Source organism: Podarcis erhardii (genome assembly GCF_964252035.2).
Source record: "Podarcis erhardii genome assembly, chromosome: 1".
NCBI classification, from domain to species: domain Eukaryota; kingdom Metazoa; phylum Chordata; class Lepidosauria; order Squamata; family Lacertidae; genus Podarcis; species Podarcis erhardii.
Window position 1 is genome coordinate 47,432,841 of NC_138497.1, and position 26,652 is coordinate 47,459,492.

Here is a 26,652-nt window from a genome sequence, read left to right on the forward strand (position 1 = left end):
ATAGAATATGCTCTGTGTGACCTTGGTGACAGTGGTTGAAATATCTAAAAAGGACTACTACAAATACATTTTTAGTATAAGTATCTGACTGGCAAATGTCTCATCACATGGGTTATGTGCAAAGTTAACAAACATTTTTCCACTAAGCCGCCTCTTCCCCATGCTTTTCGTTGTAACTATAATGCATTTTTAAAAATTCTTCATTCTTCACTGTGTACTCTGCAAGAGACCGCTAACATTTTCATCTTACTTTATTATAGTCTTGCAGATTACCTGAAAATGCATTGTGATTTTTCTACAGGATGCCGTTTAATTGCTTGTTTAATTGTCACCTTCTTGTTTGGGAGTAGGCAGGGTACTGGGCACTGGTTCCTGTGCCTATTATAACTGAGTAGAAAACAGCCATACCTGCCAAAATACTCTTTGCAACTGTTGACAAAGAAAGACATATTGATTATTACCACCTCTTGGGCTTGTGTGAAAAAAGTGCATTCACTAAAAATACATACTGGATCATTTAGTGAAAAATGTACATCTCACTGGGGATTTAAATTTAAATTCATATTACAGTGCTGCTAAACTGCTATAGCAGAAAGAAGGAATTCATTTCCTTAGGTGATGTCATAGTGAAGTGACGAATGAGTATATCAGGTCTTGTTTTATTAACAGATTTCCAGCACAAGTTCACTGTACAGGCTTCTCCAACGATGGATAAAAGGAAAAGTTTGATCAGTAGCTGCTCCAGCCCTCCTGCCAGCCCTACCATCATTCCTAGGCTCAGGGCCATCCAGTGTAAGTAGTTTGCTATAAAATTTGGCCAAGTGCCAATAGGTTATGGTTTCTGTTTAGGACAGGATTCCACAATGCTTCCTGTATAGCGGGGTGGCTAATAATAATAATAATAATAATAATAATAATAATAATACTTTATAGGTCTCAACTCAAAATGACTTACAGCTAAAAAACAACAACAAATTAACAAAAACCCACATAAGAACATTAAAATAAAATAAAAACCCATTAGATTAATACCTTTAAAAAAAATCAAGATCAAAAGTGGCAAACAGCCATCTTTTCCACAGTAAGGATACCCTCTCCCCTCCCTTGTAGTCTATTTTCATTATATGGGCAGTCATTATGGTACTGATCAGTGCTGGGTAAGAACATAGGGTGAAGAATAAAATCTATGGGCATCTGATTATTTGCTTGCAGTAATACAAAATAATGGCATAAATGCATGCTCATGTTTTTCTGTCCTATTGTCCCCCTCCCAGTAACTCCCAGTGAAAGCTGCAAAACATGGGGGCGCAACTCTGTATGCCAGAAGGAAGAGGAAGGAGAAGAAGAAGAAAAAAGAGGCCAGAAGAAGAAAGGTCGCACGTGGGGCCCAAGTTCTCTTTGTCATAAGGAGCTAACAGCAGGCGAGGATGGGTGAGAAGCGTAATCTTAGCTGCCACTGTGCCATAAAGCCTCAGTCCAGCTTCCTTTTTTCTCCACAAACCTGCCATAATTTAGCTGGTATAATTGTTTGCCAAAGCAGTTTACATTCATTGCAGTTTACATTCATGTTATTTATTCCAATAATAAATTATACATTTAATAAATAGTAATATGCCCTTTTAAAATGTGTTGGAGGGTATTGGATTGTTTTTGTTTTTGTTTTGATTATGTATTTTGTGTTTTTATATTGTTATTTTACCTTGTGAATCGTCCTGAGACCTGCAGGTATAGGGTGGTATATAAATTTAATAAATAATAATATTTATACTCCACTGCAGATAGGAAAAAGAGAGAGAAAGAAAAAAGGTTCACATCACTGCCCACTTGTTAAAATTAAAACAGAACATTCTTGAGTGTTAATACTTGAAACTTTCCCCACTCAAACCTGAAACAAAAAAATGTCCCCTTAAATACTACAACAATATGGTCTCCTGTGTGGAGGTTATTCCACAAAGGTACAACTATCTCAGAGAAGGTCTTGGCATTCTTTGCTCTCAATTTTAACAATGTAATCTGATGGTGTTTGAAGCATCATTTCTTTAGTTGATCATTAACACACGGGGAGAGGATTGCCTCCTATTTTTTTAGATTAGAGGCATAAAAAATACAAAATCAGCTATCTCATCTGCAAGAGATTCATGTTCAAAATCCCATCTCCTCTTAGCCAGTCTGATTTCCCAGTAACATCTCTGCTGCTTCAAAGATTGTTCTGTAATCTTAGTATTTCCATGCTCCCTTGCCCACCCCATTTAATCAGAATTATGTTTATTACTCAGTTTCTAGGTATAGAAATGCCTTTCTTTCCTGTCCTGTAGTCTGGCACTTAGGTGAATGCAGACAGAGAGAATTTGGCTAAAGTCACTGGCGCAAGCTATAAATTATTCTTTCATTGTCATAGGGTTGGCCATCTGGTCATTTGACCAGCCAAATAATGGCAGTTGTCTATTTGACAGCAATCAAATATTCCATGAAGCCAAAAACAGTGTGTACATGGCAGCTTACTTTCAAAACAAGGTTCAACGAATCTTGGCTTGCTTTGGTAACTAGCCAAAATTTTCACCATGACCCTCCTGCTGTCCTTCAGAAGAAAATAGACGGACTTCTGGCATTTTCCTGAAATGAGAAAGGCAGAAGTCGTTTCTGTTAATTGGCTGGGAGAGAATTGGGCATCTAATTGTCCTGAAAAAAACAACAAAAAACCCAAGCAGAACATCCAGCTCTTCTTGAGTGCTTTGGGCTTTGGCCATCTTTGCAATATCTGTCCTATTAATACAGTAGTATCATTTTTGATTTGGACAAACCTATTTCTCTTAGGAGACAAAGGGGCACACATTTCAATTGAGTTTTGTGTTACATTTCTCATACTTCGGATTGCATTATGTAATAAAGTATACATGAGTCAAGATCCTAAATCTATTGATACAAATGGCTGTTGTGGTAGGTAGGAATAATGGAAGAATCATATTGGGTGGATTCAGCCCTGTTCAACAAACAGAAGGACTCCTTCAGTCTGTGCAATTGACTTATATCTAGTGGAGGCTTCTCGGGCAGTGGATTCTCCCAAATTACTGTTTTGTGGTTTATCAGCCTGTAACGTTTGCAACCAGTTTGTAGGATTACCTTGAGGAGGGAAGATGACGGAGGAATATTTTATGATTCAGACTCATTTGCTCAGAATAAAGCAGCCAAACTTCATCTTTAAGCCTTCTGTTGGCAAAATTGTGATTACTACAAGGACCCTCAGGAGCACTGTATCGCTGCAAAAAGTGACAGCTGTTAATGTAATCAGTTCTCTATATCTTTTGGGCTATCCTCCCAAAAGCTGATCGCATCCTTCATAAATATGTAAGTGAAATCTAGAAGATGCTTATTGCTGAATTGGATACACAGCTGGTATATGTGGTCAGAAAATGGGGGATGTGGATGAAACAGGTTCTGCAAGTAAAACTCCCATCAAATTTGAGAGATGGCTCTCATGCTTTTCTTTTGGATTGTGGTGTTAAGTAGCAGTCACTAGCAGTAGTGTGGATTATTCTTTGAGTTTTACTTAAGAACAGGATTTTTCAAGTTTCAGGCTAGTCGGTCTTTCCAACCAAGAATTACTTGGTTTCTTATGTCAGGCATCAAAACCAAAGTCTCTCCACATAACCATGTCAAGTGTTCTATAATTACATTTTAGACGTTCAGATTTTTCAGTGCAATAGTGCAGTATTCCTTCTTCATGTAATGTAGGGTTGACATATTTTAAAAAGAGAAAATCCGGACACAAAAGTTGTTGAGTCCCCCCCCCCCAAAAAAACCAGTTTTCATGCTATTTAAGGAAATTCACCAAAATCAACACTTCCGAAATGACTTGTCATACGTCTGGATTTTCCGGACATTTCAGCATTTTCTGCCCAGACACTGTTTCCGACAGCCAGATCCTGGCTATGTTTGGGAAATTCTAGACGTATGTCAATCCTAATGTAAACAGAGGGAGGGGTCTTTAGACAATAAAGTCTTCAAAGATTTTTGGGCTATGCTCCCTAAATAAGAAATATTGAAGACTCATAGCACAAAAATTGGATTTTATGGGTTCTTTAAACCTGGGGAGAGCTGTGATAGTTCAGAAGTCCTGCTATCGATGGTCTGAAAGGAACATCTCTTTGAAAGAAATAGAGCAGACCAACAACATGCTATTCTGTCTGGGGAAGAAGCACTATGGTGCTGGAAGACCATGTGGGAAGGTGATGAGCAGGCAGGGAGAGATTGCTTTAAGGAGTGCAGCAATGATGGAATTGGCAGGAAGGGCACTGTTGCCACATATTCGCTTGCCAGAAATCCAGGTGGGCAGTGAATCAGGCAGAAATTTATTTTTATATACTTTGGAATTTATACTTGACCCCACTGCTCAAATAGGCCCTCATTTTCAGTATGTCTCAGAGTAAGTCCTATTCCAGGGCACTATGTACAATCTACTTTATTGTAAATTAATTGCTGTGCTATGTAGGGAAGAGACTGAATTGTTTTTAGCACCCTCTAGTGACCACCTTGGTTTTTTTACAACCCAGGAAAGTAGAATACTTTTTCCAGAATAAGAAAAAAATTTTTTTTTTAACTCACAGGTTTTGTTCCTCAGCTAAGGCTTGCCAAATAATTGTCGTCCTCTGTTTTCATTTATGAAGGAAGCAATATTTGCTCTGCCATGCTACAAAGGACAACCCAGAATATTGTGTAACTCTCAAGACCAAGATGAAGGCTACACTTTGTCTCTATATATGAGAGGGGGTTTTGCCTGTAGTAGGCAAAACCAAGAAATGCAACGTAAACCTTCTAACTGAGTGGAGGATAAGAATACAACCTTCTCCCAAATTACATACTTTACCTTGGCTCTTCTTATTTTTGAAGTGAGCATGCTAACTTCACTTTTGTATGTGTCGCCTGCTTAGTGATGTTTATCTAGGTACTTAAATTGGGGTCCTCCTTATATAATGCTCTGAATGTAAGGCTTATGTTGCAGTTCAAATGCTAAACATACACAGATTTAGCCCTATGAACTGCCTAGATAAGAAACCAGCTGTGAATCATATCAAAGGTTTTCTGAGCTGTTCAGAGAAAAAGCAGAGTATAAATGAGATGATAAATAACATTGCAAGTATCCTTTTCCTATAATTTTATATCTCTAAGGATGAATGAAACATAGAAGAGAATAGTGCACTTGCAAAGGCAAATTCATAAAATATAATTTTTATTGCAAATATGCAATACATGAACTTCTTCTGTTGGGTTGATTCCTTCAGTAATAGGTTGGTCTGCAAAGAAAATAAGATTTTGAGTATATGGTTATAAATAAAACTGGCATAAATTCACTGGAATTTTCTGGGCTTATCTCACAGGCTCATTGTGAGGGTACAATAGGCTAAAGCAGAGCTTTCCGAACTTTTCATGTTGGTGACACACTTTTTAGACATGCATCTTTTTGTGACACAGTAATTCAGTTTTACTAGCAAACCAGAGGTTAAACTAACCCCTTTCCAGCCCTGGGAGGAGCGTGGGGAGCATTCGCACCACACAGCTACACACTGCAGCCAACACTAATGTGTTGCAGCACACAGTTTGGAAAGCTGTGGGCTAAAAGGCATGTTCTAACCTGACCCTAGGCCTTACTGGTGTGATGGAAAATGCATCAAAGGGTAACCATATACTCGGGGGGGGGTAAGGTTACCCTGGTAACCTTAAGACTGGACTGCCTCCATACATTTTAAACAAGCTTTTATAGGCTTGACTTCACTTAGTATAGAATATGATTGTTAAGTTTCTAACTAGGATCTGCTAGAAGAGCTGGCAAGATATGCTGTATAAACAGTTGATTGATGGTCTGTTCCCAGGCACATTTCAAAGTGCTGATGGTTATACGCAAAGCCCTAAATGACTTGAGGCTTGGCTCTCGGAAGTCCCCCTCAAGAGTCCTACTACCATCTGCAGTTAGGAGGGTGGTGACAAAATGCTACATTTTGGAAAGATGCTAGAAAAGCTAGTGTGATGTATGCTGTGTCTTTTTGAGTCCAGGCAATTTTTTTTTAACATTCACATATTCTTGCATGCATAATAATTATCTTTGTTTTATATGGGTTATTGAATGTGATGCTGCTGTTTTTCTGTATTTTTATATATCACTGAATTTGGTTTTTTAAACTATATGTCACCATGGGAGCTTATTTTTCTAAATAAACTAATATTTGTGATAGATTAGAATAGTTAAGAATGAGGAGATCAATATTGGTCATAAAAACAGACAGAGGAAATAAAGTATCTGCATTTAAATGTGTCTTCTCTTCTCTTTACTTTAGTCTAAAGTGTTTGGATGGATCCAAACAGTGGTCATCTAGTGCGCCAAATCTAGGAAAAGTTCAGAGAACACCAGTCATTTTCCCAGGATTTACAAGCCTAACAGAGATGGGTAAGTACCTGTTAAATGAATTTCTTAAATGCACTGTATTCAGTCTCATGTTTGTTTCTGTCCACCAACACTTACCTCTTACAAAAAAAGCAAACCTCAGAATCTGCTTCTGTAGTCTTAAATTTCAAGACTTGCACCTATTTTTTTAAAAAAGATGTACAGTATCATGAAAGTTTTGTTCACACCATTGGCCTGGTTGGGACCAAATGCAATTCCGCTTCTCCCCTCCCAGATTTATCAGGTCACTTCAGAAACTGGGAACACTCAGATAAAGATGTCCAACAATTATCTTAATGCATAGTCAAGTACATGTGGGGAAAGGCTACCTGAGTCCAAAGCCATTTATGGCTTTTAAGTACATGGTTATTTAAAACAATAAGAAACTATACAGTAAGCCACATAGTCAGCACAACACACTATTAAAATAGTGATTAAATGGCAAAATAAAAACTTAAATTCCAGTGTTATAAAATGTGATTTCTCAGACAGTTCCCTGGGTAGATTTGTGTGCTGTCATTCACCTTCAGGTGTTTTCTCCTTGATATATATGATACATTGAAGTGGTGGACTATTTTGAGAGAAGTTGCTATGTGTGTGTGTGTGTGTGTACACACACCCTCTCACACAAACCATGCATGATTTTTATATTGGAGGGTTCCTTTTTCCTCCCTCTGTTCTGTTTGCGTTGCTTCAGCGGCTAGGCTGAAGGGAGCTGTCCTTAGAAACATGTGTGGCTGCTTTGAGCAACAAGTGGCTCATTTCTGTTTTAGCTGTGCATTATTTCAAATCTCAACTCCTTTTAGTGAGGATCATCTGAACTTATATTGCTTTTATATTGAAATTGGAATCCAATAAACTGTATGTGGCATGTACATTTGACAGCTGCCATCATTTGAAAGGGGCGAAGTTTCCAAATTCTTTGTTCAAAATGCAAACATGTTTTTCCATGGTAGCAGTGCGTTTCTACTTTTACACACAAGATGAAGCATAACCCATTCTTATTCATAGTTAAAATGTCAAGGCCCCACTCTTTTGTGTGTGTGTCTTTTGCAGAGAATGAAGACAGTGATTCTTTGAAAAACGGAGAGACCAAGATGCAGCAATCACCTGGGTCTAACCAATCATACCTCTGCATCCCATTTCAGAGAAGTGAGGACTGGGATGGCCAGTCCAGTGATGCCAATGAGGAGACCACTCCTATGAACTCTACCACAAGCACCCCCCAGCTCACCCCCACTAACAGCCTGAAACGTGGAGGTTCCCAGCACAAACGATGCAAGCTTGCCTTTCTGGGCTGTGGGGCTGTCTTAGCTGCTGCTGGCCTGGGCTTTGATCTTTTGGAGGCTGGCAAGTGCCAGCTGCTAAGCCAGGATGAGCTGGATGCCCCCAAGGAAGAGAAGAAGAAACGTGATAGTATTTTCCAACGGGCTGGACGTTCCCGTCGGAGCACCAGCCCACCTTCAAGGAAGCTCTTCAAAAAAGAGGAGCCCACATTGTTGCTGGGCGAGCCATCCAACTCCCTGACCCTTCTCTCTTTGTCTTCCATTTCTGAATGTAACTCAACCCGTTCCCTGTTACGCTCAGACAGCGATGAGATTGTGGTGTATGAGATGCCAGTCAGCCCCGTGACAGTGAAGGCTCCCTTGCCAGTAGTTAGTAACCCACTAGTTAATATCTATGTTGAAAGGTTCAAGCGAGATCCCAACCAGTCCTTGACTCCCACACATATGACTCTCTCTTCTGAAGCCCGGCAAAGGGGGCACAGACGGACTCCCTCTGATGGTGCCATAAATGTGACTGGTCCGCTTGCCAATGGATCCCCTTCCAGGAATTCTTCTGTAGCAGCATTAGGATCAGGTACGTTATTCTTTTCCATCCTTGTACTCCAGAAAGTGAATGCTCTTGCCATTGCACTTCCTGCAGATGTTGCCTCTGAGGTAAGATTGAAGGAAGGCAATAGCTGAAGGAATCGAGAGGCACTATGTATAATTTTTTACTTCTGTATTTTGAGGGTCTCAAACCCTCAGTGAGTTAGGGATTTCCCCTGCATGTGAATACAGGCTCTGTGGACTGAGTGGATGAGACCAATAGTGGATTCAGCAGTCAAGAGGGCGGTTTCTGCACATGATGTAGAGGGAAGTGAGGGGTAGGTGGGGCTCATCAACCTGGGAAAGTAGCCAATCTAGGAGAAGGAAAACTCTGATCCTTGTGCCTTAGCAGCCTTGTGCCTTAGCCACAAGACTAATGAGTAAACTCTACACAATTCTGGATTGGAGTCCCTAAGATGCTTGGAAAGTGCCTTGTATGCCTACTTCTGGCAACTCCTACAGCCAAGCTGGTGCCAAATGTATTGTTCTGCTTTCCTTTGGACCACCTCAGGGAGGCTCTGAGTGGAGTCTTGTCATATGGGCAGCCCAGGACCTCCAAACACACTGCCCAGGCTTGCACTCTGGGGAGGTCACTTTGGTGCTGCTAACACAGTGGTTTGACTTCACCCCCAGAGGCGCAGTCCATTGTCTCTCGAGACAGACAGATGCTTACAACAACAGAGGATGGAGGTGTCCTCCATGTAGGGTGAACAGTAGAGAAGAATCCCCCAAACACTGGAGTAATGAAGGCTGCTTTTGTGTGGTCTTTAGTCATCTTTCCTCATACTTTGCAGCCTTCTGTGTGGCTGCTAGTTCCAGCTTCCCCTCCTCCTCTATTTCCCTTATTATGGTTTCCCTCCTTAAACACATTTTTCCCATGCCACACAAATTGTACGTACCCAGGTTCTCCTCAAGTGTTTTCTTCCTCTCAAGAATTCTTGCCACCCTAATGATTGCTTCCTTCTCTTCCTCAAACCCAGTTCCTCTCCCATTTTAAAAATGTCTTTAATTAACCCTATCTGGTGCATGTAATAACATCAGATTTGGCATTGGAAGTGATTCAGAGTCTCTCACCATAATTGTTTGAATGTGCTTAAGTTTCATGCCAGTAGGAATTTCTGCTTCTTGATTTATTGTCTTATTGATAAACGACAAGTCACTGAACATCCCCTCTGCTGTATTTCAAAAGAAATACTACTTTGGGTAGAACAGCACTGCTGCAACATAAAATCCTAATCTTGCCCCTTTACTAACAGTGTAATAGACATTCAATGAGGGATTTATTTTCAACACAGGCTTGGACTATCAAAGCAAAAGAATCCAATATAGGCATTTCTTCCCTAAACTGAATATTAGCTATTGTCATAAGAAACCTTTTAGACACAGGGTCTGGCAGATTATAAAATATAATTTCTAAAGCAAAGTAAATCCTCTTACATAGTTGAGAAAGCCTGTAGCCATATAAATTATATTGCATCAGTTTCTGTGCCTAATTTCTTTATTTAGCATTCATATACTGATCTGGTTTGGATTTGGTAGCTTACAGTATAAAATTAATACAATAAAACACAGTAAGAATGGCAAAATAAAATTTTGCCATTTGTAAAAAGCTTACAGTATAAAATTAATACAATAAAACACAGTAAGAATGGCAAAATAAAATTACATTTCTTGTCTCGTAAGATTACTTTCTGATTCCAGTTATCACCCATAACTAGCAGCTTAAGCATGAAACTTCAGTAACACTCCAAAGAATAACTTGAATGTGACTCTAGTTTGAAGTCAGTTTGGTCTAGATGTGTTAACTGTAATAGGAGTGCTTTGTTCCCTATTTTAATGAGGGGAAATTGAACATTCCTTTTACTTCAAACAGTGAATGGTAGTGTTGGTTAAAGGTGTAACTACAGTTACAGTTTAAGTGAAACTCGCCTTTGCTTCCACATTTTTAGGCTTTGCAATACAAAGAATCATTTGAATTCTATAAATTAACTGATAAATTTGATTGCAATCCAGACAGTCAAGGAAATAAATCTTTAATCAGTTAACATTAACTTGTCATCTCTTGGGATTAACCATGACTACCACTTCATTCTGCCTTAACATTCTGTTTCAGTGCTGTACAGTTCCAACTATAATAAGCAAACTGATATCTGGTAGAATGTGACTGTTTTGGTTACACTGACCCAGCCACTTGCACAAGCCCCTCTGGGAAGAATTGTGAAATTTCCTCAGCAAGTAGAAACGGCAGCTTCCCAATACCATCCTTTAAAAATGGAATCTATTCCAATCTGAGTCTTTTCCTTCTCCATTTGCCTTTTTTGAATTGCAAAATTGGTTCTAAAATGGGAGCTTCTGGGCACAAGTTAACACTTCCTAATTATAAAACCTATACCTTCCCCTGAAAATATGTATGTATTACCTAGAGACAGCAATGGTTATGGGGAGAAACTTTAGAAACTTAATTGATTTTTTTCCGGCCCTGGGATATGTTTGCCAGTGGTAGACACAGCTACCTAAGAGCTGTGAACAGTTGGTAAATAAAATGTAATCGTAACATTTCTGTAGTAAAGAAGCAAATTAGCTTCATAAGATTCATGTTTCACTATGAGCATCCAACATATTTTCAACGTTAAGTATGCTGTCCTCTTCCCTGTCTATGGCTGCATCCATACTGCTGGTTGCACTTTGGCACTAAGATGCTGGTGGGGGGAGAAAAATCAAGGAAAAAGGAGGTACAGAGATGCATAGTGTGCGTTCACACAACAATCCTTAGAGAGTTACATATCTGGACTCTGTCAGCCTTGCTGCCTTGCTACTGCCAGCATCTACCATTTTAGCTTGCAGGGATCAGCATGAAGATCATTGCAGCTCCCATGTGGTTTGCATGCATCAGGTGAACTGAATCAATCCTTTGTCTGACATCACCCTTTGTTTACTTAATGAGCCTGGTGTCTCTCTTCATCAGTGTTGTCTAACCAGTTGGTTTCTCTTTCTTCTCTCCCTTCCTCCCCCTTCCTTTCTTGTGTTCACTGTGTTTTTCCCTCTTTTCCTCCTTCTGGTGGGGGAATAGGTGTATTAAAAACTCCCAGTCCAAGTCAGGGTCCAAATGAAGTCCCTCGACTGCCAGACCCCAACCTCATCTTTCCTCCAACCCCCAGGCGCCATAATGCTCAGCAAGACTCCATGCTGGAGAGACCCAAGACCTTGGAATTCCTACCTAGGCCACGCCCTTCAGCTAACAGGCAGCGGGTTGACCCCTGGTGGTTTGTATCCCCCAGTAATGCTAGGGGCGAGTCCTCTGCTAATAGCTCCAGTACTGAAACTCCCAGTAACCTGGACTCCTGCTTTGCCAGCAGTAGCAGCACTGTTGAAGAGAGGCCTGCACTGCTTTCTTTTCGTGTCAGATTGCCTGAAGAGGAGCGGACACTGTTGGACATGGATGTTGAAGGGCAGAGCCAGGACAGCACCGTGCCGCTATGCAGAACTGAACTCAGAACACGCAAACATGCAGCATATGAACTCAAGCAAGAGTTCTGGTCCTAGCATGAAATCCACAAGGGATTGGTAAGCTCCTTTAGATTCAGTTCTACTTCTTGCACTAAGAATGCACTTTGAAGACAGGTGAAGTAGAGAGATGCTGCTGAGGTCATATCACAGTGCTGTTTCCACTAACAGATATGGTATTGGGGTACCTGGCCTTTTGTAAGTACATGTAGCTAAGCTACACAGAGCTGCTGACTCTTCTTGTGGGGTTTCCTGTGGTCTTCCTTGTATTTTCATTACAGTGTTAAACTGCAACAAGTAATGTGGGCAAGTAAGCCTCCATTCTTGACCGTGAAGAACTCAGATACCCTCTGTTGGTATGGGTTTTGTAATAACCTCAACTCCTACCTTTTAAATGCAATGATAAGCAGTGTTTGTCTACACTGTTACAATGCAGGAATATATATAAAGGTTTAAGTGTGTCTGAACCAGCATTCTTGTTGCATTTGATTGAGCTTTTCTCCCTTGATGTCCCAGAACAAATGTTCACTCATTTTTGGTATACATACAGTTCCTCCTCCTAGAACTGGCTGCTGGGGGGGGGGGGCGTTCAGGATCTTGCCAGTGACCCATAGCACCCACCTCTATACTTTTTATGCATCGTGCTGAAAAAAGGCGGAGCCACCTGAAAGTAAATGTTAAATAAAAAAGGAATGTCTCAGGTTGCAGTGGTGCAAAAGGATTGGGGCAACGGGGTGGAGCTCTGATAGTGGAGAAATAGAGGTGGGACTCTGAGATTTTGGCTCGGACCCATCATACATGAGCATGAAGTTTAATGAGACACAACCAGGAAGTGGTGAAACACAATGATTAATCTTGTAATTTGATATGAAACGTTGCATTCTTTCACAAATTTTGGTAGTACATTGCATGAAAAACTGCCAGTCAGGATATGCCCTTTCCCCTCTGAATCTTACTTCATTTAGGTAAATAATTTCCAGATTTAATAATCAATTTGTCTCCCCATTGTTGAGCTGACAAATAGCCCACCCCCAATACCATGTACATGGCTATTCCAAAAAGAAAAATCACAGTGAGCATTATAGAGATTCTGGTGGAGAGAAACAGCTTGCACACTTGACCTTAATGACAAGACTTGGGAATACTTGGAAAGCAAATAGAAGTCTCCAGGTCTCAGCAGGAACTGAAGAGCACATGCAATCCCACCGGTCTAGTATCAAATAGTGCTCAGAGCATAACAGAGCTTATTACCCCACCCTCTGCAATCTCCTCCCCCACCATCTCAGATTTCAGGAGGACTACATTATGCCTCCAAAGTTCAGCATTTTGTCATGTAAGGCCCCTTCCAGGACCTTTGGTGTGCATGAATTTTGGCAAGCTACTGAGGCTAGCCAAAATCCCTGGACCCCTGCTGCTATCACACTCTCCTATGACTAGATCTATTTCTCCCATCTGGTTTTAAATTATTGTTGCCATATTAAAATAAAGACCTATCTGAAGTTTTGAAAAAGGTGTTTAAAACCTCTCTCATGTAAGTTTCCTTTTTTATTCCTAGGCTGTAATCCCTTTTGCCTATGTTCCTGACATGTCATGAATTGTATCTATAGCAGTTTACTACTTATCTCTGTTGAAAAAGTGGGTATAGATCATTACTAGGAATCAAAAGTGGTCACTCTTAAGGGGTTTTGTGTAAACTTGTAGAAATATTGTTGTCTAGCATCTAAATAATAAAAATCTGAAAATCTGTGCTAGTTCAGGTTTAATTTTGGTTCTGCCACCAGCTTGCTGTATGACATTGGGCAAATCACTTTTGCCATATGTGCCTCAGTTTCTCCATCTGTACCAAGAGCTACCTCATGCAGCAGAAGTGTAGTCTTATTGTGCAAGTTGAACCATATCAGTGCACCTTAAATAGAAGTGGGGCTATACAACTTTGTAACTTTATTGAGTTCTATATGCTGAGGAAGCAGTCCCCCTCTGGCAGTTTTAGTGCTATGTAAGTGATCTGCTAGTTCAAGGTGAGTTTGTGCTCTATGCCAGTCCAGATGAGCCAATATAAACTATATTTTCTTGAAGACATGTAGACTGTCTAAATGGCTCCATGAGAGTCAAGCCCTGCTTAGCATTTAACTTACTGCAGTTATAAGCACCTGCAAGTCAAGGGTGGTTCATTCCTAACTCTGGTACTGGTAATTTGAAGTCAGCAACTTTCCTTATTCTAGATTGCATCCATTTAAAAAAATTAGACGAGCCCTGGCAGGGTCTTGCCCTTGCCCTTGAACTCTGAACTTTAGGAAAGGGGTGGGGGAGCCCATGGGCCCCCAGAATACTGTTGGGCTACAGTTTCCATCACTCCTGACCATTGGCCATGTGGACTGGGGCTGATGGGAGTTGGAGCCCAAGAACATCTGAAAGGCCACAGGTTCCCTGTTCCCACTTCATGGTGATGTTTAGGCACTATACCTTTTTAAAGAATTCAGGCCTATTACTAAAACTGTGTGATTACCATTATGATTTAAATAATCATAGTCCAACAACCTGCAGTGCAGGAATCTTTTGCCCAATGTGGGGCGTGAACCCATGACCCTGGGGTTAAGAGTCTCATGCTCTACCAACTGAGCTATCCCAGCTCTGCAGCTGATGTACATTCTGCATCAAATGCAGCTTTCAGTACACCATTTCTTTAAAGCTGTTGCCTTCTAGGACACCAAATTGTCCTTCAGGAACATCAGTTTCCTAGTATGTAATCTCTATAAGCCCACAGTATGCAAGTTTCCTACTTGTAACTGTCCTTTGCATGGTCCTCTGTGCAATCATACAACACCCCTCTTCATTTTCTGCTGCAAGAGTTTCTTGCAGTTTCTTCACTACTTCCACAACAGCTGAGTGAAAGGTTCTTGCTCCTCTTCTCCCAAGCTCTTCCTGAGAGGAGAAGGCAGGCATCCTAGGTTGTCAGCCCAAATTTTTGTGGTTCTGGAGGTTGGTGTGCATACCTGGAGATCCCATTTGTATAACTCTGCAGATGACTACTTTAACATTAATAACAATTTAATATCTGTGTTTCTATTTTTGATCAGGATGCCAAATCCAAAACAACTTTTTTATTTTTCTGGCTTGCAAAATCAGCTTTCTTGAAGAGCTCATGTTTGCCAGCACTTAACTACTTAAGGTGATTTGCTTGGGTCTCCTTTATGGGTCTGGTTTATGTTTTGTTGAAAGGTTGTGTTCATGTGGAGTAATTCCGCATGTAGGATGTTTCTCATAGGCTAGTCCCTGTGATCTTGCATGCCCAGGTGTAGCATACTCTCACGTCTGATGTTTGTGTAGGTGCAATGTGACAAATGTTTTGTAAGGCACCTTGTAGAGAGAGTTTGGTTCTTGATATCTGCTGATTCAGTCTACTGTGCTGAACCCCCCTCAGGGCTTTTGTCCCAATTGCCATGTTCACAAAAGTATCTCTAACGCAGTAGCATTAGAAAGCACTCCCCCAACCCACTCCCCAAATTAATATTACAGTCTGTTTACTACATAAATGCTACTGTGTGCTTTGTTTTGTGATGGTGGTTAAGTGATGTTGGAGCCTGCCTTTTAACTTCGGCTCAGCTGTAAGCTGGCAGTGGGAATGACTGACACCCCACCCCCCAAAAAAACCAAGCTTTGTGACACAACCTGTTGCCTCCTACCCTTTGGGGCTTAAAAATGGTAATTAAATGGCATCAGTGACTGGTTTGTTTCACTGTAGCTAACCCATCTACAGGTTACACTTTTGCATAATCTACTGTATCTCTGTTCTTTGTCAATGTGTTATGTGTATACCTTTGATACATTTTTAATTTATGCTAGAGAATAATAACTAAATTAAAATGGAGCTAATTGAAGTTGATAATATATGTTTGCTTTTCTCTTTGCTTCCCCTCCCTGGATGTATGGTGGGGGATGGGAAAGTAAAACAAGGATGCCAAGCAGGCTTGGTTCAATGGCTACAATTATTATTGTATTACAGTGTAATGCTATTCTAGGCCTTGTCTCAAGATTAGAGCACACAAACTTGAATAAAACCGTTATAAACACCAATTGTGTAGTGAGAGCTTCATTTTCTCTTTTTTGCAAATGTTACCTAGAAATGTTGGGCTTTAATGATGTTGTGTGTATGTTATATCCTTGTGCTCGCTTTCTATCATATCCTAACCTGCTTTGTCAATACAGGTAATTTCTGATGAAGAGCACCCTTTGTGTGTTCTCTTCGGTCTTGAACCTGAGTGCCGTGGATTGATTTCAGTCAAGATTATTTCAATCATAGATTTTGAAATAAGTTTTCTCGTTTTGAAAAGCATATATTTCTTGAACAAGCACTGCTTTATCAATTAAAACATACTACTTTACTGCTAAACAGAGGCTTTATACAGCTAGAAGCATAATCAAAAACTTTTTACTGTGCAGCTGATGTGCCTCATACACAGCAGATTGTCCATTTATAGACAAGATACTATATTTCTGTTTGACTGTTTAGCTCTCCATACACATGCAAGGGTACTAAGCAAAATTGATTACTTGAAGGGAAAGGTTGCAGATCTATGCCTATGGAAGTCCCATCAAACCAAGTGGGGCTCGTTTCCAGGTAAATAATCGCAGGATTTATTTATTTATTTTTGGGATTTGTATCAACCCTCCCCCTAAGGTCAAAGGGCAGACAGCATCAATAGCAACAGAAACAAACTGCAGACAGAACAACAAATATAGTAAGGAGAATCATTTTTCTTTCCATCTTTTAAAGTTCCCTGGTGAGGTAGGCTATATATTTTCTGTTGCCCTAGTGATTTTATTATTATGTGTTTTTAGTAAGCAGCTTTTAGCATTTTAAGTAGAGGCAATGGATAAATATGGCCCACACTGCACTTCAAGTGGCATAGACATGAAATATTGTCTGCATTCCACCTGCTAGCCATTTCTTCTCCCCACCATACAACATGCTTTTCCAGACTTGGTTAGAAGTTTGTTTCTTTCCTTTTTTCTTTCTTTCTGTACTCTTTGATGTGATTCATTTTTATTCTATACTTTTCTTCTCCTTCCACTGCTTCCCATCTCAGAAAACCCCATGCGGCTTAATATTCTCCCCCACTCACCTCAAATTGAATCCAGAACAAATAGTTTTCTTTTATTAATTCCATGAAACCCAGGCTGCATAATCTCACCAGCATTTGCTAATTTAACCTGTCATCTCTTGGATTAATTTAGAAGAGAAAGGCTGTAATCCTAACCTTACCTACCTATGAATAATCCCTACTGAATTGATTTTTAATCCTAAATAGACATGGTTAGGACAGCAGCCTAAATGTTAATATTTCTTACCATCTCTTAAATTTAAAAAGTTCACAGTAGCCAGAAGATGGCGCTCACTGCACTGTAGAAACCATTTTATTCTCCTGTGAACCAAGGTGGTCTGAGCACTAACTCATTCTTTTCAGAATCTCCTAGTAGCTCCCCTAATATAATCTGATTAAGGAAGGAAAATTCACACTTCTCCATCTGACACAGCTAATACTAATGAGCAGTGATTCCCCTTCATTTCTAATGAAAATCCGACAGATATAAGCCTCTTTAGAGATGGGAGAATGACACTCACTGTCTTGAAGAAAAGCCGAATTAGTTGGGGCAGGGTTCTACTTTCTGTGCAGTAAAGCCTGCTGAGGAGGTTTACAATTGCAGATTTGGGAGGACTTGCAGTTCTGTCTATTGTCTCTGTGAAAATTTACACAACCAGTAAAGCTCCACTGCACAAAAGTAGGGTTCGAAATGTGAACACATATGTGTAACAGCAGGCAGTGCCTTAAGAGCCCCTCTCTGTGGGTGAGAGTGAGGGGGTGTCACTTTCAAAAGGGCACCCACCACCTGCAGGTTTTAAATAACTTTGTAAAAAATGAATTCTTTCAATTTCTGATAAAATTAATTGATTCATGGGCATTTGATGAAAGGCTGATGAAAGGCTTTTAGTTTATTCAAAATAGCAACTCTAATAAGCTGTGCATTTGGTGAACTGAAAATAATGAAATGATGTTGGGCAGGAATTGAACTGCAGCACCCACAAAAGCTTGAGGGTTGGTTTTTTTAGTCTGTAAGGTTCCACAATACTTTGTGTTGCTTTTTTTCTGTGACAGATCAACACAGCTGCTCTTCTGGAAATGCTTCCGTTCCCTCTGTCTTTGCAAATGGTGCATTGCATTTAACTGTGGGATAACGTATTCATTCTATAAAATGCAGACTAGTTCTGTCCACTACATTTGTCGGTCAGGAGCAGCTTAGAACAGCAGTCAATTACCAATGAGTTTCTCCTTTCGAGAACCCTAAGTGCTGAGGGTTGGACTAATTGGAAGCAACTGTAGGGGAGCAGATGCCATTTTAAACAGTGTGAGCTGGGATTGTGGAGGTCTTTCTCATTTTAAGACTATTTTTAAAAATATGTTGATGTAGGAGGCAGAAGAGAGAAGCATGGATGAGTGGACTCTGATAACTTGATAAAAATCCACATATTCTCGTGAGATGGGAAATAAAGCAGTCCTATAAACTGATTTTAAAAGCACTGAAGGGGAAAGAGAATGGATGAACTCAAGATGATGATGAAATTAGTTTTGGAGATCAGGAAGAATGGATTAAGCGTGATGCATGTATCCAGCATGCATGTATCCTGGAATTAAACTGTTCTAACTCTGTGACATAATATATGGTAAAAACTTACATACGGGAATGAAAATGCCTTGGGGCTGTTGGTGTTGAATTATCCTCAACTGATGCATAGCCATAGAAGCAGACTTCTCCCCCCGCCCCTTAAACTGAAGATGCATTCCACCACATAGTTTGAAGGATCTAAGTTCACCTGAAGGATGGGGTGTAAGTCATTTGACCCAAATTTTGACCTCCTTTACAGTGGTACCTCGGGTTACAGACGCTTCAGGTTACAGACTCTGCTAACCCAGAAATAGTACCTCGGGTTAAGAACTTTGCTTCAGGATGAGAACAGAAATCATGCAGCAGTGGTGCGGCAGCAGTGGGAGGTCCCTTTAGCTAAAGTAGTGCTTCAGGTTAAGAACAGTTTCAGCTTAAGAACGGACCTCCAGAACAAATTAAGTTCTTAACCCGAGGTGCCACTGTACTTGGCTTTGGGAAGGCAGCTTGAGGACTATGAAGGAGGGCATCAAATGTTGCTGAGGGCCGCCGAAAACAGCCTCAAAGACCACATGCAACCCCCGGGCTGCGTGTTGAACCACACTGTTCTAGAGCAATGCCAGTCAAGCCCCAGCAAGCACACAGGCCAACTATTAATTTCAGCTGTCACAAATTGCACATTTCCAGCTCTTGTGCCACGTGTATTTGTTAGATCACGTTGTGCACTGTAATTAACCTTTTCAACCTGTTCAAATCATTAGGGAAGTGGTTAACAGTGTAAAGATGGTTATGATGATGCAGGCAGGGAGGGCATCTATTCCATTTGCTTCAGCTGCCCCTCTTTTCAGGGACCCATCCCCAAGAATGTAAGAAGGGTCCTGCTGGGTCTGGCCATAGGCACACCGAGTCTCCAGCCTTGTTCTCACAGTGACCATCCAGATGCTATGGGGAAGCAAAGTGCCTCTAATACTGGAGATAGTAGACCAGGGGTCAGCAACCTTTTTCAGCCGTGGGCTGGTCAGACCCTGTGGGGGGCCAGACTATATTTTGAAAAATAATAATGAATGAATTTCTATGCCCCACAAATAACCCAGAGATGCATTTTAAATAAAGGCACACATTCTACTCATGTAAAAACACGCTGATTCCTGGACCGTCCGCAGGCCCGATTTAGAAGGCGATTGGGCCGCATCCGGCCCCCGGGCCTTAGGTTGCCTACCCCTGTAGTAGACAGCTGTTCTGGGTGGTGGCCACGGAGAGCCTCATCCGCCCTGAATTGCTCTAATCCACATTTAAAACCTTCTGAATTGGTAGTCATCCTACATCTTGCAGGAATGAATTATATAGTTCATCTATGCACTCTGTGAAGAAGTACTTTCTTTTGTCTGTCTGTCATGAATCTGTCCAGTTCTGGTCCACTGGTTCTAATATGAGAAAATGAGAAACTTTTCTTGTCCACTTTCTTCACACCATGCACAATGTTATATAATTATATAATTGACCTTTTTTCTAAGCTAAATCACTACACATACAAATATTTTACTTTGTGTGGGGGAGTGTGCCTTACTCAGGTTTCACTCTTCTTTTATTCTTCTAGTAAGAGTGGTCATTTTTCAGGGTTGACCCTCCTCCTTGGTGGTCCCCCATACTTAAATCTGAGACCAAATGCTACAGCTGGAGAGGTTTACTTTGATCTGTTGATAACAAAGTTTGAAATACACTGAACTCTGCATCACTTGGACTTAGTCAGCTGTTCAGGGTTTCTGCAGTTCTGTACAGTCTGATAAGCAAAAAATGAAGCTCTGCTGCTGTTTGCTGTTTCACAGTGACTGCTGATAAAGGAACGTTTATCTGCAGTATGTTCAGGCAGCCCAAAGGTGGCAAAAATGTGTTTTAGATTGAAGGGATCACGGAGAGTATTCAGGATCTCCAGCTATAGCTGATGAATCTGCAAGGATTTAGATTCTGCAGTAATACATTTTGAAGAGATTGTGTCCATTGATTATTCAGCTCCATTAGACTTTTCATTGGATTATACCTAGCAACTAGGATTATTCGACTGAGATGTTAAAGGAATTGAAGATAGCAGGTGTGTAGGGAATATCTATAAGCTTTTCTAGGGATTCTGTGAACTTTTGCTGCCTTAGCTTGAACAAATCATGTGGAAATCTAATTTCTCTGAGGAGCTAGTCTTTTAATTCCCAGTGGTTACAGTCCTCCTCGATTAGGTTTGCAAACAATGTGAATTTGGTGGGCGTATGGAACTTCCTTACTTTTGAACCTAAACTATTTTTCCACAACTACTACTTGGGAATAAATCAGTTTCATGAATCAGAATACAGGCATCTTTCAACTAATACACACTTACTATTTATGTAAACTTTCTCTCGCGATTGCTTTAGTTTGAGATCCAACTGCAAATTGAGCATCTCTGGAGAGCAACAGCATCCTTGAATATGGCCCTGGTAAAACTTTGCGGAAGATAATGGATACTTTGCCTTTAGTATATTAGGGAAGAGAGCAAGCACCAGAAGTTTCAGGAAGGGGTGGTGAAAAGTGAGCAGACTTGAATTTGTTTGCTGTTTTTATTGGTACCTTTAAAAAGCAAGCAGTGGCTTGACATTTTGTGAACTTTAAGTTTTTTTATTTTAGAGCTTTGATGACTAGATGCTCCATTGCTCGTGTTGTTTATCTCCCTTGATACTTAAAAAAACCCAAAAACCCACGAATGAGCCATAGTTTTGTAGCAAAGCTAACCCACTTCCACATGCCACATACACAGTCCATTACATGTGTGTTTGATACTTTCTTCATGCAATAGCTCTGCAGCTTCTGCCTTCCCCACCCCAATTTGGAAGGTGACATGTTGCTGGGGCATGGGTGTACCAGTTGTTTGGGTAAGTGCCAAAAGAAATTTGAGGAATAGAGTTGAGGTATTCTGGCTTTGTCCCTTGGAACCAGGGCTTTGTGTTCCAGTACAGTGGTACCTCGGGTTACATACGCTTCAGGTTACAGACTCCGCTAACCCAGAAATAGTGCTTCAGGTTAAGAACTTTGCTTCAGGATGAGAACAGAAATCGGGCTCCGGTGGCGCGGCAGCAGCAGGAGGCCCCATTAGCTAAAGTGGTGCTTCAGGTTAATAACAGTTTCAGGTTAACTACGGACCTCTGGAACGAATTAAGTACTTAACCCAAGGTACCACTGTATTGTTGCATGCCACTCCTATCTGCAAGAGGTATGAGATTTCAAGGGTTCTGAGCACTTAGCCAGAGTTCATGTTTCTTTTTGGAATGAGGCACAGTGGAATCTGTGGTGTCCTTATGATATATTGTTTACACATACACATATATAGAACGTGAACCTACGATGGAGGGGTTCACAGCATCAGCAGCCCAGAAGAGTCTTGCTTCTTCCATAGCCACAGCTTTGGATTCAAATAGAAATCAAACATTGCTGTCTGACCGCACTTTGCAGCTTGCTGCTTTGCTTCTAGTTCACATCACAGCCCCTTTCAACTCTAAACTCAGACTTTTGTCGTCCTAACTATCTCAGAGTTGAAAGAGGGACCCCACCCAGTTGCCGTCTGGCACAGTGCCCCCTTTCATTTGTAATTAATGGCCCAACAGGAAACTAGCCTGGCTTATATTTTAACACTTGATGGATCTAGGGATCAGAAGGCTTGATTAGATTTTAACACTTGCTGTATTCAGGGGAAAGGGGCCTGGCACCCACAAACTCATAACAGTATTATTTGTCTCCTGTTTTCCCCAAGATGTTTGTGACAGCCTTGCTGGGATTTTATCCCTGTGAGTTAAGTTAGGAATGTTAGACTGAGAAAAAGTGTTCTGAGACCACCTAGCAGAACAAGGATTGGATCCCTGTTGTAGTGAAGTTAGGAAATTTCAATAGACAAAACTTTGGTCAAGTAAGGAAGCAAAGTATTATGGGAAGACCAAAGCTGTAAGATTTATGGGAATGTGTCCTTGGTACTTTAAAACTACAGACTAACAGTCTCCAAATGTGTGAAGTTGCTTATCTCAGAAAGGAACTTTTCCAGTTGATTAGTGGCCTTCTGACACCTGGTGCCTAGCTCATTCACACCCAAACTCTGAGAATGTGTATCTGCTGAGTATCTGAAGAAGGGAGGAACCCTTTGATCCAAAGTCCTGGGAACTAACGAGCTCAGCTGTCACAAGTTAAACTTATTAGCCAACTAGCTCACCATTGGTGAATTTAAACATAGTCAAGAATTTTGATTGGGTCTGGGTTCTGTCTCCATGTGAGGTTTAGAAATAAAGATCCTAGGAAAGGACTGAGAAAGTGCGCTCTGCAATCCACAATTCACCTGTCTGTGTCATTCTGACAGTCCTGCTGCGTTGACATGCGAGTCTTTGTAGTGAAGTTTCTTACTGCCTTTGAGATGCGGAACCAGCTAAGGATTTTGAAATCATCCTAACTTTGCCTTTGTTCTTAGTTTGTGAGTATACTAGCTAGTCATATTCTACAATGTCTTTGTTTTACTTGTTTGAAACGTACAAGAGATGTGCCTACTTTCTTAAGTATGTTTAATCCTGTTTTTTAAATAAATTTTAAAAAGAGATCTTTCTTGTGTCTTGTGTGCCATTCTGGGGGAAAGCCTGAATCCAGAGCCTGATCAATCAGCCATACTACATCTGTTGAATTTCTGCCTACAATTTGTGGAAACAATTTGCAGGTTGGGGCAGCCAGTAACTAGGAAGTATAACCTTCTCCCTTGGGTTATGTCTTCTGGTACCCTGGTACAGGGGAGTGGTGGCAGCAACTACCTATTTTGATGCGCTTTGTCCTGTAAAAAGTATATGCTGCCGGCCGCCGTTTCTCTAAGCCTGACCCAGCTGGATGGTGAGGATAGGTGAGGGAGGGGCGCGTGGCTGGAGCATTACTGCACCTGTCCTCCCTAGTTCTATGTATTTTTAATCTTTTGTTGGAAGCTGCCCAGAGTGGCTAGGGAAACCCAGCCAGATGGGCGGGGTAGAAATAATAATAATTACTACTACTACTACTACTACTACTACTACTACTACTACTAAACCACACAATGTTAAAGCTGTATTATGTAGTAGAAGCAGTTGCTAGACATGCCCCCATATCCCTTCTCTCCCTCCCTGCCCAACAAAGTGAAACCTAGATAAATTCCTTAATTGCCAAATTTGTCATCAATTTAGATAATTAAATGAGACTTCAGAAACTATCTTAATTAATCTGTTGGTGGCATCCGGTCGAGAAATGCGTTTAATTTCCTGAGGGACGTAGTGACTTTGTGTAAGGAAATGGAAGATAAAACGCCCACAGGGTTTTGTCTCATAGGGGTTTTATGACAATGTAGGGAAAGATTTGAGAATATCTTAAACATTTGTTTGTGAATGACCAGTCTCTTGAGATATGATCCATTTTCTGCTCACTGCTTTTGAGGCCATGGGTTACAGCATTCTGGTAAGTTATGAACAAAAAAAAATATCCTGTTCATTACTTCTAATGTCAAGACAGTTTTTCAGCAGGCATCCTATTATTGTGTGCAATAGATGAGTGAGCATTTTTAGATCAATCTCATCTTGAAGGCCTTTTGTAGCCAGGAAATTTATTCAGAGCGACTGAGTGCAGCAGACCATCACTTGCCTTTAGGATCAACGACAGAATATCTAAGGTACAACTTTGCTCAAGGAAAAATATATGGAAGGGCTAAGTTATATCAGAAATATGCCTAAATCCTCTGAGACGTAGAAGCACAAGAGATTATACTCTGTGGTATACTGGGGCATCAATTGACAACATTACAGATAGGTGCTTTGTTCTTAACCCCCCACTCAGCTGCCACCTTCCTTAGTCCCTGGTAAGTAACTCCTGTTTATCTCACATGAAGCTCTGTTACTTCAAGTAAAAACCATCCCTCCTCCATAACCAAAACCTTAGCACAATAAACTAAATGCTCTGATAACTAGATTAAAACAACAGGATTGGTATTCAGCTAAATTGTACTCAGAGCAGACCCCTTGAAATTAATGGACCAAACTTGGTCGTGTTCATGAATTTTAATGGGTGTACTTGGAGTAAAACGTGGTTGAAGACCACCCTAAAAGGACATACTGGGAAATTAGGAGGGGAATTCAATGTAACAGTTTTCTGATCGTTCCATCAGCACAAGTTCCCTCTGTGCCCTGTTCTGGGTGATATTCCTGACCCTCCAGAGTAGATTTGGGGGAGGCATCGTGGGAGAAGTGCAAGGAAGCTCCATTGCGCTGGCTTCTGCCAGTACGCCAAGTTAGTTAAATTGCAACACATCTTGCCAATGAGTGCTGCAAGTTGTGTGCCCTATGCTCTGCATTGCAGGTTTCCTTTCTCTTCCTTGTTCATGAAAAAAGATTGAATGGTTCAAAGTTTAAAAATCTGATATGGATTTTCATTTTTTTTTTTTAAAAGCAAGCAGCTGCTTCCATATAATCTGACTGGACAAAGTAGACATACAACTGTACATGTGTACAGGATCTCATGTAGGACAAATGTCTGATTTAAAGCATTACTGATCTCTCTTTCATTGTTACAGTTTTAAGTGCATGCCTTAAAATTTTCCGAACAATTCCCCAGTGACTAAACTACAGCACTCAAGGAGATTTAGGGGTTCAAGTTAAAATGGGTTAAAACTTCATCAGTCCAGCTATTTTCTATCAGATGTCACCATTAAAGGTCAAGCAAAGAGGTCCCTGATAGCTTTTGAAAGCTTGGCGGTGAGGTCACCAGAAGGACGTGGTCTCTTTGATTTATTCTATCATTTTGGAAGCCTCGTTCTCTCATATTATGGGTTTGAAGGCAGTCTGGGAGAGAGATGTGGGAGCTGACCTGGCTGTAGCTCAATTGGCCAGATGGATAATGGTCCACAAAACCATTTACCTTTGTGCCAGCTTATATTCAGGAAAACTCTCTTAATTCACCATTGGTTTTACACAATAGTTTATGGCTCATATCCAATGCTCTTGTAGTGTCTTATGCTGAAGAAATAATAATGAGAGTGGGTTTTTTGGCACCATTATGCTCACCACTGAAATCCTTCTGGGAGGAGGTTATAAAGGGATGAGCTGCATTATTCACAGACAGGTGGTTTTTGACCCTAACATGCCTATTGCTTCTTCCTATAATCCCTGTACATTCTGGACAGCACAACATCAAACTAGCCACGTCGCTTCCCAGCAGCTGGTGTTTTCCCTTCTCTGGTTTCAATGTAAACTGCTAAACCAAACATAATAAAAATCCTTTTATCTATACGCCATTATGGTATAGGGTCATAGCTGTCAACTTTTCCCTTTTTTTAAGGGAAATTCCCTTATTCCAAATAGGATTCCTCGCAAGAAAAGGGAAAAGTTGACAGCTACGTATAGGGTAGGGTTGCCATATTTCAAAAAGTGAAAATCCAGTCAGGAAATTCCAGGTGTATGGCAACCCCTAGTATAGAACTACTTCAGCAATTCAGGTACCCAGGGTTTATAGCTTGCACTTTATCACTGAGGTGTAAATTGTTTGGCATCACGCACCAGTGTTTCCTGTGCAGCTGTATTCAATCTTCAGTCAACAGCAAAGCATCAGTACCCAGCAGAGACCTTTAAAGGTGGGGAAAGCATTTAAAAATAATTTCTCTCCCTGTGATTACAAAGGTTGCTGCTTGGGTGTCTCACAGTGATCCTGTGAAGTGTAATCAAGGATTAAAAGCAGTTTTAAGAGGCTCATCTTACAAGAAGAAAGCACCATTATTAAAAATGAAAACAGACTTGGGTGCTCATCTGGTATTATTGCCTGGTGTCTGATGTCATAATCAGTGGATCTGAAAGCTCCATCTGTGTGTTCCACTTGCTGCCGCCACTTCATAATTATGTTGCATTGTACACTGCTTTTGTTCGTTGACTCATTGGCTGTTCCTGGCTTCAGATGAATTATTCAGCATCGGAAGCTGTTCTTGTATTCAGCAACAATCGTAGCTTAAGTTTCTGCAGCTCCTTCCAGCTAGTTTTAAATGTGACGGAAAGCAATTCACAGGGTCTTTACTCACAGTTGCTACACGATGAAACACTTTGACATTTTATCTTTTTGGCAAGAGGTTTTCTGACTACAGAAGCTCTGCATGTTCCTATTGAAGAAACAGGAGCACACATATTT

General features: G+C 40.8%; 1 protein-coding gene and 1 long non-coding RNA gene across 7 annotated transcripts in view; one reads left to right on the forward strand and one right to left on the reverse strand.

Moving 5' to 3' along the window:
- Positions 1-26,652, forward strand: part of MAP3K9 (mitogen-activated protein kinase kinase kinase 9) — a 95,648-nt gene that overhangs the window by 25,574 nt on the left and 43,422 nt on the right. For 2 of the 6 annotated variants that reach the window (XM_081881387.1, XM_081881389.1), the window contains exons 7-11: positions 670-792; positions 1,275-1,431; positions 6,330-6,439; positions 7,493-8,296; positions 11,661-11,871. In XM_081881387.1, coding sequence (XP_081737513.1) covers positions 670-792; positions 1,275-1,431; positions 6,330-6,439; positions 7,493-8,296; positions 11,661-11,871 — 1,405 coding nt within the window. Of the gene's footprint in view, positions 1-669; positions 793-1,274; positions 1,432-6,329; positions 6,440-7,492; positions 8,297-11,377; positions 15,886-26,652 lie in introns of those variants that run through there. The other 4 variants (XM_081881388.1, XM_081881391.1, XM_081881386.1 and 1 more) reach the window with 4 other exon arrangements.
- Positions 237-26,650, reverse strand: LOC309353079. The gene is made up of 5 exons (XR_014161523.1): positions 26,034-26,650; positions 23,913-24,013; positions 4,603-4,687; positions 2,503-2,613; positions 237-429 (listed from the first exon to the last, which is right to left on the reverse strand). It is a non-coding gene; the product is annotated as an uncharacterized lncRNA (long non-coding RNA).